Source organism: Archocentrus centrarchus, chromosome 10 (assembly GCF_007364275.1).
Source record: "Archocentrus centrarchus isolate MPI-CPG fArcCen1 chromosome 10, fArcCen1, whole genome shotgun sequence".
In the NCBI taxonomy this organism is placed as follows: domain Eukaryota; kingdom Metazoa; phylum Chordata; class Actinopteri; order Cichliformes; family Cichlidae; genus Archocentrus; species Archocentrus centrarchus.
In genome coordinates, this window is record NC_044355.1 from 29319900 (window position 1) to 29336150 (window position 16251).

Genomic DNA, 16251 nt, shown 5'->3' on the forward strand with positions numbered 1-16251 from the left:
TGGATAAATCTGTCCGCGACGCCCTGAGGTCCCGCACCGTTGCCTACAACTCCGGCCTCGCCTCTGGGAACATGGAGGACTACAAGGTTGCATCATACAACGTCCGCAGAGCGGTGAAAGAGGCTAAACATCGCTACGGCCGCAGACTGGAACAGCAACTACAACAGTCTGACCCCAGGGGACTGTGGCAGGGACTACGCACCATCATGGACTACAAAGCACCACACACACACCCGGTGAGTGCCGACGCTTCTCTGGCTGATGAACTCAACATCTTCTTTGCGCGCTTTGAGTCGGGAAGCCGACAGCCCGCTGCGCTCCCGGCCGGAGGGGCGGAGACACTCACTGTGACGGAGCGCGACGTGAGGAGGGCGTTTAGACGTGTAAACACCAGGAAAGCGGCTGGACCAGACGGTATTAGTGGACGTGTCCTTAAGACCTGCGCTGACCAGCTGGCACCTGTGTTTACACTGATATTCAACCTCTCACTGAAACTGTGTGTGATTCCCACCTGCTTTAAAAAGTCCATCATAGTCCCTGTCCCAAAGAAACCACACCCCAGCAGCCCCAATGACTTCAGGCCCATAGCACTCACCTCTGTGGTGATGAAGTGTTTTGAGAGACTCATTAAGACATTATCACCTCCTCACTGCCCACCACCCTCGACCCACTACAGTTTGCATACCGGCCAGACAGATCCACAGATGACGCCATATCCTTCCTCCTCCACAAGACCCTTTCACACATAGACACTGGTAAGGGGAACTATGTGAGAGTGCTCTTTGTAGATTACAGCTCAGCATTCAACACCATAGTTCCCTCCAGGCTGGTCTCTAAGCTGCTGGACCTGGGCCTGGGCCCATCCCTGTGCAGGTGGGTTCACAGCTTCCTGACCAGCAGACCACAGGTGGTACGAGTGGGTCACCTCACCTCATCCTCCCTCACCCTCAACACTGGATCCCCCCAAGGCTGTGTGCTCAGCCCTCTGCTGTACTCACTGTACACCCATGACTGCGAGGCCACGTCAGAGTCCAACGTCATCATCAAGTTTGCTGACGACACTGCTGTTGTGGGACTAATCTCTCACAATGAGGAGACAGCCTACAGGAGAGAGGTCTCCCGCCTGGAGAACTGGTGCCAGGAAAACCACCTCCTGCTCAACGTCAGCAAAACAAAGGAACTGATCGTGGACTTCAGCAGGAAGCAGCAGAGGGACTACCATCCACTTGTCATCAGTGGTGCTGAGGTGGAAAGAGTGGACACCTTCAAATACCTGGGAGTGACCATCTCACAGGACCTGTCCTGGACTCATCACATAAACATCACTGTGAAGAAGGCCAGACAGCGTCTCTACCTCCTCAGGCAGCTGAGAGACTTCAAGCTCCCACTCAAGGTGCTCAGGAACTTTTACACCTGCACCATTGAGAGCATCATGCGTGGGAGCATCACCACCTGGATGGGAAACTGCACCAAGCAGGACTTCATGGCCCTAAAAAGGGTGGTTCGTTCAGCTGAACGGACCATCAGAACCACCCTCCCCAACCTGCAGGACATTTACACCAAGCAGTGCAGGCTGAGGGCCATGAAGATCCTAAAACAGCCCAGCCACCCCGGACACTCTCTCTTCTCCCTGCTCCCATCAGGCCGGCGTTACCGCTGCCTGAGGACTAAGACTGAAAGGTTGAAGAAGAGTTTTTACCCACAAGCCATCCGTCTGCTCAACTCTGAGCCCTAACTGGACCATTATTATTGCACAGTGTAAATATTATAATTTAAAAAGTGTGTATATTGTATAGTATATAGAGTATAGTGTATAGTGTGAATTACGTTTTTTTTTTTTTTTTTTATTCTTCTTATTTATATGTGTGTGTATATAAGGTTGCAGGTACAAAATACATATTACTGTGCATTGTACTGTGTATAACTGTGCATGTGACAAATAAACACTATCTTATCTTATCTTATCAAAGAAAACCAAACTGGTCCCAAAATAGAGCCCTGGGGAACCCCTGCTGGACAGTCAAGGTATGACGACATTGTGCCCCTGACAGTCACTGACTGTCTCCTGTTGGATAAGTAAGATTGAAACCAAGCTAATGTGTCTTCGGCAAAGTTAAAATAAGTCAGTTTGGACAGAAGGACCTGATGGTCTACTGTATCAAATGCCTTCTTTAAATCCAGAAAGACTGCACCAACACAGGTGGTTTTATCGAGCAGGGATTTCACTGTTTCTATAAAGACACAATTTGCCGTCTCTGTGGAATGATACTGGCGAAACCCGAACTGCATGGGGTGCAGAAGAGAATGGTGGCTGAGATGTTTATTCAGCAGCTTGGCAATCCATTTTTCTGCAACCTTAGAGACAACAGGGAGGATGCTAATGGGACGATAGTTAGAAATATTTGATTTGTCTCCTGATTTAAAAATTGGTGAGACTATGGCAGCCTTCCAACTTGCTGGAACTGTTGCCATTCTGATGGATAAATTTATCAGATGTGTTATTGGACAGACCAGTGCATCTTTGTGTGTTTTTAAAAAGTGTGTGTGTCAAGCCCGTATGCATCTTTAGTTTTTGAAGCCCTCATTGATTGAATTATACTAGCGACTTCAATATCTGTAATTTGATCTAATCTAAAAAGAGGCTGTCCAGAGTCATTAGAATTGCAAGCTATGTCTGACTGACTAAACATTTGTCTTATTTCATCAATAGACTTAATGAAAAAATTATTGAACTCAGTTGCTATTTCTTTTGGATTAATCAACAGCTTATTATTAACTTTTATTTCCAGTCTGTCATTGATCATTTTATGTTCCTTACCTATCAATTTATTTATATTTTGCCATATGATTTTGACATTTCTATTAGCACCTTTGATTACATCCAGCAAGAAATTTGCTTTGGCTTTACATAGTGCATTACAGATTTATAAAAATCTGTTTCACAGATCTTCACAATCACAGGGGCGACATACTAAATTTCAGCACTCGAAGAAGCCACAGATCAAAGTTGCTGTAATTCTGCCAGAATCGAAAACTTTCGACTGCCTGCGTGCTTTCCCCTCCAATTAAGAGGAGTTAGCAAAATGTCAAAAAAGCAACTTAAAAGGCCAAATTATCTTATATTTTTGACATCAAATCTCGGACCAGAAGCAGGAGGTGGGGCTGGATGCGGCCCTCGGCCCGTGTGATTGCGACCGCTGAAATAGGAGGTAAGATGAAGTATGATATAAACAACACATTATTCTGTTGATTTTTCAGGTTCAGTGTTTAAGTCCATCAACTGTGGAAAAAGGATTTTTGAATAAAAGCACCTGAGTTGCATAAATGCAAATTTCCAGTACACCAAACACAATAGCAAAGAAAATATCCAACACATCAAACAAAGGGGAAAAACATCAATCACACATACTGCTTCACTGAATTATTACTAAACATCTTCCCTGTCCAGTTACATTGAACTACTCAGGCAGATGATTTTTAAAATGAGATACAAAGAACAAATACATAAAAACACAGCTGGATTGCCAGGTTATTTGAGTGATCATCACAACGTACGTTAAGAAGCCTTATTATGCACATAAAAGAATCATCACATTTGCAGGACTTGATTTCGCTTTGCAACAACCACTGTTGCCAGTAGATGTCACCCAAGTGTACTGAAGGAAACTTCGAGCTGTGTCCAAATTCAGAGGCAGCATCTATGAGGGGCTCACACACACTACTGAAACGCTCTCACACACACTACTGAAACGCTCTCACACACACTACTGAAACGTGCTCACACACACTACTGAAACGCGCTCAAACACACTACTGAAACACGCTCACACACACTACTGAAACACTCTCACACACACTACTGAAACGCTCTCACACACACTACTGAAACGCTCTCGCACACACTACTGAAACGTGCTCACACACACTACTGAAAGGCGCTCACACACACTACTGAAACGCGCTCACACACACTACTGAAACGCGCTCACACACTACTGAAACGCGCTCACACACACTACTGAAAGGTGCTCGCACACACTATCTTTTCTCTTTACATTTTAATAGCACAGCTGTGAGTCTTTTGTTATGAAGGAAAAAAGCATTTATTTATTTGAGGAGCAGTATTATATAAATATGCCAATAGTTTATTTTTGAGACATTTCTCATGTACATCTACAGCTGAATAAAAGTGTCTGTGTGACATTTGGGACATGTAGCTTTGACTCTAAAGTGCTTTTTTGTTTATACTTTTGGGAAGAAAAAATATCAAGATATATTTTGTATATCATCATTCAACTAAAAAATAGTGAAACATTATTGTTGGTCCATATTCCCCAGCCCTAGTAGTTCTAAACATATTTAGGGTGTTTTTTTCTTCACTTGTTGTCTCTCCAAAGATGTTTTTCCTCTCTACTACAGCCTCGATTGCAACTACATGGAAATAACCAATTATGCAAATTAGGTGAAGACATCATATAGAGACTTCTAGCGACTTTTAGGACAGCCAATAGCTACTTTCCTTACTGAGGAGCTGGAAACAATGTGCCTGGCTCCCTGCACATCCTTTTCAAACCCCCGCTGGCTTTCCCTGCTGAGTGGAAATTGTGGCACCCAGGACATATTGAATGTTGAGAAAGTACATCCCCCTATAATTTTTCATTTCATTGAGGCTGAAGTTATGTTCACTTTTCTGTTTTAATGTTCCTATGGGTTGTGACACCGAAAAAATAGTAATTATTCCACCTGCCAAATTGGGGTGCAGTACACATGCCACGCCACCAGATGGCAACCATAGCGCTAAGAGGTCAAGTGAGCTCAGTTGTATAGTTAGTAGATGAAGAGCGCTAACGCTGTACTGTGCTGTGTTGTATTAAACAGAATAAAACAGCCTTGAGCACACCATTCAGCGCCCCCTTGTGACGTGTGTAACAAATCTGGCGAGCTAGCCAGGAGAGAAAAAAAATATAGCCCTCAGAGACAACCTACGACCCTAGAAGTGATTTAAAAGACAAAAACAAAGAAAGTCAATATGGAGCAGCTACAGGATGACATCATGGCAGCACTGTGGACTCTGAAGACACCAGGACTCCTCAAGGTGTGCTCTCGTCTTAAGTGCAGGGAACCATCAGGTGAGGGCTTTAAAGGACACACCCGCAGAAGCCTGATCAGGATTATAGAAAGCACAATAGATGAAGCCCAAGGGCACGAAGAGCCTGAGGTGTTCCAGCAGTTCATCAGTGATCTTCAGTTGTTCATACAGTCACCAGAAGTACAGGACACAACTGAACCAGTATCACAAAATGCAGAGCTCACTGAAATGGAGAGACTGAGACATGAATACAAATAACTTCAGAGGTCACAAGAAGAAGAACGGCGTGCGCTGGAGGAGAAGATAGGAACATTAGAGACTCAGCTGAGTAACACAACTCTGGCCAGTGAGAGGGAACTCAACCCTCCCGCAACCCTCAGGGTACCAGAAGTGACTTTAAGGAAAGATTTCAAAATATGGGGCCAAATAGGGGAAGTAGGCCAAAGAGACAAACTCTCTTTTACTAGTCTGACCAACCAGATTGAGTCTGGCCTGAAGAAAGGTTATTCTGAGGATGAAATCATTGAGGCAGTAATTAAAGCCGTCAGCCCCGGCCTCCATCTCAGAGACCTACTAGAAGTAAAGCGAGACCTCAGTCTGTCTACATTAAGAGTTATATTAAGAGGACATTACAAAGTAGACTCATCATCGGACCTACTCCATAGACTCATGAACATTTCACAAGACCCCAAAGAGTCTGCCCAAGCCTTTCTATTCAGAGCAATAGAACTGAGAGAGAAACTGCTCTGTAAATCTGGTGAATAAGATGAGGAAGAGCAATTCAGCACCAACCTGATTCAACGTAAGTTCTTGCGGTCACTGGAGACTGGATTGTTAAGTGAAGCTGTCAAGTTTCAGCTAAAACCATTACTGAGTGACCCAAAAGTTACAGATGAAGTCTTAATTGAAAAAGTGAATGAGGCCTCCAGTCTTGAGTTGGAGCGACAGAGCAAGCTTAAGAGATACACGCCAGTCAAATCACCCAGAGTAAGTGAAATACACACAGAGGTACAGTCTGACTACTTGCCCACAAACAATGAGGATGGCGCACATGTGGAAAGACGCACCAAAGAGAATGACCAGAGCAACAAAAAGAAACGAACACAAAATGAAGGACCGGATGCAGAGACTGTTAAGCTAATTGAAGGCATCAGGGCAGACGTCCAGGAGATTAAAAAGTTATACACAGAGTCAGCAGGGCCAAGCCGAAAGCCACCACCAGTGAGAGGGCCCAGAGGATGTCGGGTGTGCAGAGAGACGGGGACTGGTGAGACATGTCGCCACTGTTTCTGCTGTGGCCAAGAGAGTTATCTGTCTCGTGGCCGCAGACAAGGAAGAAACCTGCAGGGAAACGGGATGGGGTTGCTGAGCAGGGACCTTCAGTAGCCCGACCTCTCCCCAGGTCCCACATAGACATTGCATCTCAGCAGGCAAATCCTGCAGGCTCACCAAAGACCCCAGGTAAGCTCAACAGCGCAGCTGTCCCACCACAGCTTAGTAGTTATATCCCCACACAACGTCAAACCAAGCTCATAAACCTCATTGGGAGAAGGTGTGTTGTTCAATGCCACCTTGACAAGGTACCAGTGGAAGCCTTATGGGACACCGGAGCTCAAGTGAGTCTTTTAAACAATGACTGGAGAAAGAAACACCTTCCTCACAGCAAAATAAGACCACTGACTGAGCTCTTATCTGAGCCACTAGTTGCATTAGCTGCAAATGGAAGTGAGATACCATATGAGGGATGGATAGAGACAGAGTTTTCTCTGGATGGTGACAATCACTCAGCAAAGACGCTACTGGTGCCCATGTTAGTCTCTAGTGACTCCAGTGTGGCAGAACAGCCTATAATTGGCTTCAATGTAATAGAGGAAATAGTGGCCAAGTGGGAAAAAAATCATTTCAAAACAAAGAGTATATGGAAAATCAGTCAAATATTCTCAGTGTCAGTCAAACAGCCAAGTCCGTGCTGAAGTTATTGCAGACACCAGACGAAAACCACAGTGTAGGGACTGTCCTTACAGGGAAGAAGGCGATAAACCTGGCTGCAACACAGATAAGCACTATATTTGTTCGTGCACATGTAGGGCCCCAGTATGCAGGCCAAAGCCTTTTGTTTGTTCCTGATGCAGCGTCACCATTGCCAGAGGGCCTGGTTGTACAAGAGGGACTGGTCACTGTCAGGCAGGGAAGGACAGCATACATTCCAATCTCCATTGCTAATACAAATAAGCAAGAACTCACCTTGTCTCCTCGTACCACCCTGGGTCACCTGGAAGAAATAAAGGCAGTGTATCCAATTACAGTTGAAAACCCAGGGAAGACATCGGAAGGACTTAACGCTGACACAGGGGTCCCTATTCAGGTGAATGAGGTCTCCAGCAATCCCCAGCCTAACCACAAGCCGCCTCAGTGGGATCCCCCTGTCAGCCTAGACCATCTCAGTTGTGACCAGCAGAAAATAGTGAGACAGCTGCTGCGAGAGGAGTGCCATGCTTTTGCTTATAATGACAAAGACGTGGGATGCATTCCCTCTCTAAATATGCATATTACGCTACACGACAAAACACCAGTGAAAAAGACCTACGTTTCAGTGCCAAAGCCTTTGCATCAGGAGGTAAAAGACTATCTGGAAGACCTGTTAAGCCGAGGATGGATTTCCGTATCAAGGTCATCATATTCTTCACCAATTGTCTGTGTCCAGAAAAAGTCAGGTGAACTGAGGCTGTGCTGCGACTACAGAGAACTTAACAGAAAATCAGTACCAGACAGGCATCCAATCCCAAGGATCCAAGATATGTTGGATTCCCTACATGGCAGCTCCTGGTTCTCTGTCCTCGACCAAGGCAAAGCCTATCACCAGGGCTTCCTCGACCCAGAAAGCCGCCCCCTCACAGCATTCATTACTCCTTGGGGCTTGTACCAGTGGAACCGCATACCATTTGGCTTGAGTTCAGCCCCAGCGGAGTTTCAAAGGAGTATGGAGGACTGCCTAAAGGGTCTTAGGGACATCAACTGTCAGCCCTATTTAGATGACAACTTGATACACTCCCCATCATTTGAAACCCATGTGCAGCACATCCGAGAAGTGCTACAGAGATACCAAAAACATGGTGTCAAGCTCACCCCACACAAATGTGATGTCTTTAAGCGTCAAGTTAGATTCCTGGGACGCATGGTGTCAGAACAGGGTTATACTATGGATCCAAATGAAATAGCCCCAGTCCAGGCACTGAATGAGAACCCACCAACCACTGTAGGGGAGCTGAGCCGAGTCCTAGGTTTTCTCTCATATTACAGATCATACATCCCTGACTTTTCAAAGATAGCCAAGCCACTGTACCAACTCTTGACTCTACCCACAGACAAAACAGCACCACCTGTGACTAAAACAAGAGGAAAACGGGTGAATACAAAACAAAAGGGGCGACCACCACCAAACACGCCCATTATGTGGACAGAGAGCCATCAAAAAGCTTTAAATAAGCTTGCAGACAGTTTGACAGAGCCACCTATTCTAGGGTACCCTGATTTTACACAACCCTTTATACTCCACTGTGATGCTTCACAAGAAGGCCTAGGGGCAGTAGTGTACCAGCACCAGGCAGGCAAAATGAGGGTGATTGCATATGGATCACGCACACTGACACCTTCAGAAAAAAACTACCACATGCATTCTGGAAAACTGGAATTCCTAGGCATGAAATGGGCAATATGTGAGCGCTTCCGAGACTATCTTTATTATGCCCCACATTTTGTTGTGTACACAGACAACAACCCCTTGACTTACGTCCTCACAACAGCAAAATTAAATGCCACTGGACATTGCTGCGTTGGTGAACTGGCTAACTTTAACTTCACAATCAGATAGAGGCCAGGCAAGAAGAATGCTGATGCTGATGGCCTGTCCAGGTTACCGCTTGACATCAGCCAATACATGACACAGTGCACAGTTGAGGTGAAACAAGATGTGATAAAGGCCGCTGCAGACAGTGTTTTGTTACAGAAAGGTCCTGAGAGCTACATTCTCAGTCAGAATGGCATTCATTTAGTGCAGGACAATATGTCATCCCCAGCTGGTAAGACTCTGTCTCCAGAGGAAATCAGGGCGAGTCAAGAATGTGATGCTGTGATTGGGCCTGCACTACATTACAAAGTTAGTGAGTATCTGCCCAAAGGCCAAGCATTTAAAAAAGAGCCACCCAATGTGAAAATTCTGCTGAGACAGTGGAACAGACTTTACGTGAACGATGATGGGGTCCTCTATAGGCGAGTGAACGGCAAAGACCAGCTCCTCCTTCCTAAAGAACGCCATGATATGGTATTTAGGGAACTTCATAAAGAAATGGGACACTTGGGCACAGAAAGAACACTGGGATTAATAAGGGACAGATTTTATTGGCCCAGAATGCAACATGACATTGAACACTTTGTGATGCATGCCTGTGAATGCCTTAAGAGAAAACGTCCCAACAGAGCCCATAAAGCCCCACTGACCTCTATCACTACCACTTACCCTTTTGAGTTGGTATCCATAGACTTTCTTCACCTAGAGACATGCAAACATGGATACGAATACATCCTGGTAGTGATGGATCATTTTACCCGCTTTGCAAAAGCATATGCCACAACAAACAAGTCAGCAAAAATGGTGGTGGATAAAGTGTTTGGTGACTTTGCCCTGAACTTTGGCTTCCCACAGAGAATCCATCATGACATGGGACGTGAATTTGAAAACCAGTTGTTTTCCCAGCTCCAGAAGGTCTGCGGGCTACGTGGCTCCCACACGACACCATACCACCCACAGGGGAACGGACAAGTGGAGCGCTTTAACAGAACCCTCCTCTCCATGCTCAGGACTCTCACCAACAATGAAAAGGCAGACTGGAAACAATCACTTGCAAAGGTAGTGCATGCCTACAATTGCACTCGGAGCGAAGCCACGGGGTTCTCACCATATTATTTGTTGTTTGGCCGCACCCCCAGACTCCCAATCGACATAATGTTTAACTTACCGAGTGAGAACCACCATGTAAGTTATGAAGAGTATGTTGTATCCAATCTGTCTAGCCAGCAAAAAAAATGGAGTAGATCCGTGTACAAAATGATCACCTTTACTCAGCAGAAAACCAACGGTCACATCGGTACATCTCCATCACTCAACAACAACAAACACAGTGCATTCTGGGACATGAAATGCATCTTGGGAAATGTAGTTATAACTTCCGCTCAAACTAAGTTCAAACTGCAGCGTTAAATTAGGAACATACATTAACAAATCCTTTAACTAGTAACTGTTCACTCATGTAAATAAATCAAATATAACATGAAATCCTCAGTTGACTATAGTCGGTATTATATGGGAATATTGCCTTACTGTCCTTCAAAGGCCAACCAAACAAAGTTGCAACATCCTCCCCCCCCCGATGAACAATAGTTCATCACTCAGTCTCTAAAGGATATAGCAGTTGAACAGGTCTTCTCAGGAAGGTTCCCGATGATGTGCGGACCACACAGGACCTCACCTTCCCGTCACGCCCTGGAAACAGTTCATGAACCCTTCCTAGCTTCCAGGTCTGTCGTGGCATATTCTCATCTCCCATGAGGACAACGTCACCCACCTTAAGCAAAGTAGGCTGTAAGGTTTTACTGTGATGGGCTGACTTCAGGTCCAATAAATAGTCCTTACGCCAGCTACTCCAGAAACTTGTCATCAGTCGTTGCTGATAGCGCCATCTCCTGGTCATCTCCTGTCTATTCAGTGCTGTTCCGCTGACAGCAGAAAGCTGTTTTGATGGCAGAGAAGTGAGCCTTTTCCCTACAAGGAAGTGAGCGGGTGTCAATGGCTGCGGCTCATCCAGATTATTGCTGACAAAGGTAAGTGGTCTGGAATTTAAAGTGGCTTCCACCTCTGTCAGAATGGTGGTCATTTCTTCAAAGCTTAGGGATGCTCGCCCCAACACCTTTCTCAGGCAGGTTTTAACAGACCGGACAAGCCTTTCCCAGAAACCACCCCACCAAGCGGCTCGTTCTGCAATAAATTTCCAGCTTATGCCCCTCCCTGAGAAGTATTCTAGAAGCTGAGGGTTTTTTAGGTTTTTCCACAGATCCTTTAATTCTTGGTCGACTCGCTTAAAGGTCCTTGCGTTATCTGAGTAAATAACTTTGCACAGTCCTCTTCTAGCTACGAATCTTTTCAGAGCCAACAGGAAATGCTCTGTAGATTGACTGGATACAAGCTCCAGATGGACAGCTCTGGTCACAGCGCAGGTGAACAATGCAATATACGCTTTACTGAGTGCACCACTGACCTTGACATATAGTGGCCCAGCGAAATCCACACCTGTGACTTCAAATGGGGGAGATTCTGTGATTCTATCACGAGGCAATGGAGCAGTAACCTGCTGCACAGGTTTCGCCTTGAATCTTCTGCACACGGTGCATCTAGATAGAACACTCTTCACAAGCTGTCTCCCCTTTATTATCCAGTATCTTTCTCTCAGTTGCACTAGTGTGTCTCGCACACCTGCATGCATCAGGGTCTCATGGTTCTGTTGAACTAACAACTCACAATATTTGTTCTTTGCAGGCAAAATCCATGGGTGTTGTTGCCGGAAGCTTAAGTCTGACTGTTGTAGCCTGCCTTCAACACACATCAATCCATCTTCATCAAAAAAGGGCCTTAATTCTCTGATCTTTGAATCCTTGTTTGTTGACTTCCCATCCTTCATGAGATTCAGCTCTTGACTGAAGTCTTGGTGTTGTGTCAACTTGATCCAGTATTTTTCTGCTTGAAATAACTCCTCAGCGGTCAGCTCTCCCTTTCTCTTGGTTGCTAAACATGTGTTGTCTGTAAATCTCTTTAACCAGGCTGTTACTCTAAGTACAGTCTTCAGTTTACTGTATCTTTGAAGATCTAACACCGCCTCTACTGCCTTGTTGTTTTCAGTGCTGAGATGTACTGTGACTTGTTCGCTTACTTCCAATTCTTCCTCAGCGGAGTTATCGTTTACTGATTGATCGGCGCAGTCTGCCTCAGATTCAGAGGAGGTCAGAAAGGCAGGGCCCCTCCACCATAGCTGACTCTGACTCAGGCTCGTCACTGACAGGCCACGTGTGGGTAAATCGGCTGGATTTTCTTTACCTTTACAATGAGACCACGCAGCTGGATCAGTGAGGGACTGGATTTCTACCACCCTGTTGGCAACAAACTGTTTCCACTTGTGTGCTGAGCTGCGAATCCAGTGTAGCACAATCATGGAGTCTGTCCACAGGTGAAGCTGACAGAGTTCCATCTTCAGCAGATTTATCAAGTTTCTTCCGAGCCTTGCTCCTATCAGTGCTCCCATTAGCTCGAGATGTGGCAAGGACAGTTTCTTTAGTGGTGCTACTCTGGATTTTGATGCAACCAGACTAGCCATCTTTCTGTCCTCTCCCTCCCACTGTAGGTAGGCCACAGCACTGTATGCTCTTTCACTGGCATCACAAAACACATGAAGTGTTAATGTTTTGTCACTCTGCTCATTCCTTTCTCCATACCAGCGTGGTATAGCGATCTGGTGTATCAGGGGGAGTTCAGAGCGCCAGTTGCGCCATTGTCCATTCAGATCAGGTGGCAGCTTCTCGTCCCAGCTCAGCCCTCTCTCCCACATTTCTTGTAGCAGGCATTTAACCCTAATGGTAAATGGTGTTAGGAAACCCAGAGGGTCAAAGATACTAGCAGCGTGTTGCAAAACATTTCTCTTTGTGCCGCTTATTGTCAGCTTCTCCAACAGAGGTCTTAGGTCAAAGACAAAGTCATCTGTCTGTGTTCTCCACACTAAGCCCAATACCTTCAGCACTGTTCCGTGGGCATCTGGCTCTTCAATGGGCCCTATGACTGTCTTCCTCCACCTCTCCTTAAGTGCTGGAGAGTTTGTCATCCACTTGCACAGGTCCATTCCAGCAGCAGCCATGATTTTCTTGGCTTCAGTTGTCACAGACAAAGCCTCTTCTATGTCACGGACGCTGGCCACAAAGTCATCCACATACAGTGACTCTGTGATTAGCTGTACAGGGTGAGGGTGTTCTTTGTATTGCTGAAGGTGCCTTCTCACCACAGCTGCCAACAGGATTGGGCTTGAGGACACCCCAAACACCACTCTGGTCATTCTCAACACGCGCAGCCTTTCGTCAGCCTCTTCTCTTGGTGAAGCAGTGAGCCACAGAAATCTCACTGCGTCTCTGTCTTTCTGAGCAAGAGAAATTTGCAAGAATGCCTTCTTGATGTCCGCCATGAATGCAATTTTATGCAGTCTGAATCTGACCAATATGCCAAGCAGGTCTGGGTTCAGGTTTGGACCTGTTAGCAGGCAATTGTTCAGGGACGGACAGCCGTCTTCATGTGATGAGGCATCAAACACCACTCTCAGCTTAGTTGTCATCTTGTCTTCGCGGAGCACTGCATGATGAGGCAAGTAATATTTAACTGTGGGTGATAAACACTCATCATCAGTAACTTCTTCAACTATGCCCTGTTGCAGGTAATCCTCTATCACCTCGCTGTATCTCTTGTAGAAGATTACATCTGCCCGCAACTTGCGTTTCAGCCCTTCAAATCTTTTCTTGGCAATTTGGTAGTTGTCTGGAAGTTCTGGGTTCTCGTGCCGCCATGGCAGTTCCACTTCATATCACCCATCCTTGAATTGAGTTGTTTTTCCAAACATCTGGAGTGCATTGTCTTCATCTGGATCACTTGGTTCATGTTTTATTATTCCAAGAGAATCTACCTCCCAAAGGGCCTTAAGCTGGCTCGAAATCAGTGCCTCTTCCTCAATGCGTACATGCATACATGCTGCTTCAGTGACACTTGACATTGTCACTGGACCCTGCACAGACCATCCAAACACGCTCTCAAGGGCAACAAGTTTGTCTGTGAGCCTCTCTACACGGCCTGATACCGTGCTCCAGTAAAAGTCTGCTCCGATTAGCACTGACAATTCGGAGTCATTAGCACCATCTGCTGGCGCATCTGCAAACTGCAGACCTCTTCTTTCCAGTTCTCGCTGAATCGGCTCACCTGGAACCTTCATAACTGCAGTACAGATTTGTGGAGTTTCTATCGCTTCAATTTCTATTTTCTGTCCACTGTCCTGCATATTTTCCAGAACCAGCTTCACAGTGTTGCGTTTAGCTGCTACAGGAGCAGGAGAGCCAAATGTATGACGAGAGAACATTTCTTGCCTTATTACTGCTAGCTTCAGTGTCCTTGACACCGTTTCACCCACAAAGCTCCTCTGACTTCCACCATCTAGTAGGCAGCGCACTACTGTCCGTCCTCCCGGTCCCTCTGCATATGCTTTGACAGTCTGTAACAACACTGTGCTCTGACCCCTTGGTCTCACCTTTGGGGAATGAGTAGCGAAGGAGGAGACAACATTCTCCACTTGATCGCGGGTGACAGGTGCAGGCTCTCCATTTTTTTCACATACAGCACTGTGATGTCTTTTTCCACATTGTTCACAGAACATGTCCTTCATCCTGCAGTTTTTTGCTATGTGCTTCGGTCTCAGGCATACATAGCATCTCCCTGTCCTTTTGAGGATATCACGCCGCTCTGTTATATTGTGCGCGGGGCAATGTTCAGGTTTGTGCTCTGCACTGTCACAAAATACACAGCTCGGTGTTCTTTGGCTAGCAGTGTGCAAAGCAGCTGCTGATGACAGTCTCTGTTTTTTCTCCTTCAGCTCATAATTTGTGTCAGGCCTTTTGAATGGCCTTAGGAGGCTCTGGTTATCCCTTTCTTTATTCCCTCTGGTCAGTTGCATGGTTCTTTCTCTGCTGATGATCTCGTTCTGAAGGAATTCCATTACCTCTGAGCCCTTCCATTCATCGCTCATACCTCGTTGCCTGCTGTACTGAAGTGTGATCTCCTCTGGTATCAACTGCAGCAGGATGGGGCAAAGCAAACTGCCATAAGTCTCTGACACAACTCCCAGTGACTCCAGGCTTCGTATTTGGATCTCACATTCATCATAGAGCTGTCTTAATGCAACCACATCTGACGCCTTCTTCACTGGGGCAAGATTCAGGAGTTTGGTCATGTGTGCATTCACTACAATGTCCTTTCTTCCATATCTGTCACGCAGGATTTGCAGTGCATGATCATAGTTGCTGTCTGTTAACATCAGCCCTGCTACTGTCTTAGCTGCGACATCTGTGAGGTATGATTTCAAGTAGCTAAACGTTTCAGTTTTGCTTAAAGCATCATTATTATGAATAGCTGTCTCAAACTGGTTCCAAAAGTCTCTCCATAAACTCACATCCCCATTAAACCTCGGTATTGTCAGTTTGGGTAATTTAACTGAGTTCTGTGTGAGTGGGGGTCGCTGCAGCGCGCCCCTCCTTGGGCTACTTACGCCCTCACCAGCTTGCGCCGCTCGCTGTGCACGTGTCCTCAGCGTGATGACTCTTTCCTTATAATCCTCGGTGCTCGCGATTTCTGCTTCCAAATCGTCCGTCGCTATCGCGTCCTCAATTCCTTGGTCTAACTCCCGTAATGTTTCCTCTTTAGTGGACAGGTTCGCCAGTAACTCACGTAAGCGTCCAACATCAGCGGGGTCCCGATTTAGCTCCGTGTCCATAGTTTGCAGTAGCCTCGTTGTGGCTCCACGGATCGCTCGGCGTTTCCTTATCAATCGATCCAGTTCCATTTTCCTTATCCTTGCTGACTAGATATCCCGGGTTTCGGCACCAAAAAATGTTGTATCCAATCTGTCTAGCCAGCAAAAAAAATGGAGTAGATCCGTGTACAAAATGATCACCTTTACTCAGCAGAAAACCAACGGTCACATCGGTACATCTCCATCACTCAACAACAACAAACACAGTGCATTCTGGGACATGAAATGCATCTTGGGAAATGTAGTTATAACTTCCGCTCAAACTAAGTTCAAACTGCAGCGTTAAATTAGGAACATACATTAACAAATCCTTTAACTAGTAACTGTTCACTCATGTAAATAAATCAAATATAACATGAAATCCTCAGTTGACTATAGTCGGTATTATATGGGAATATTGCCTTACTGTCCTTCAAAGGCCAACCAAACAAAGTTGCAACATGTGCAAAAATGGCAGTCTCAAATGAAAGAAGCCTATGCCATAGCAGCAGCAGCGGCACA

General features: G+C 45.8%; 1 protein-coding gene across 1 annotated transcript; it reads right to left on the reverse strand.

The window, feature by feature from the left end:
- Window positions 1–9117: 9117 nt before the first annotated feature.
- LOC115786544 (uncharacterized) lies at window positions 9118–15780 on the reverse strand. Its single transcript, XM_030738734.1, has 7 exons — window positions 15495–15780; window positions 14970–15143; window positions 14148–14264; window positions 12070–13751; window positions 9587–9638; window positions 9333–9442; window positions 9118–9180 (listed from the first exon to the last, which is right to left on the reverse strand). The coding sequence occupies exons 1-7, from the start codon at window positions 15778–15780 to the stop codon at window positions 9118–9120; spliced, it is 2484 nt and encodes an 827-aa protein (XP_030594594.1).
- Between the last annotated feature and the right edge of the window lie 471 nt (window positions 15781–16251).

Coding starts and splice junctions, on each gene's coding strand:
- LOC115786544 (XM_030738734.1), bottom strand. CDS start 15,780: ATGGAACTGGATCGATTGATAAGGAAACGCCGAGCGATCCGTGGAGCC. Junction 15,144..15,494: donor ACAGCGAGCGGCGCAAGCTG/GTGAGGGCGTAA, acceptor ATCTTGCCCCAG/TGAAGAAGGCGTCAGATGTG. Junction 9,181..9,332: donor AGGACCCCATCATCGTTCAC/GTAAAGTCTGTT, acceptor TTTCCTCTGGAG/ACAGAGTCTTACCAGCTGGG.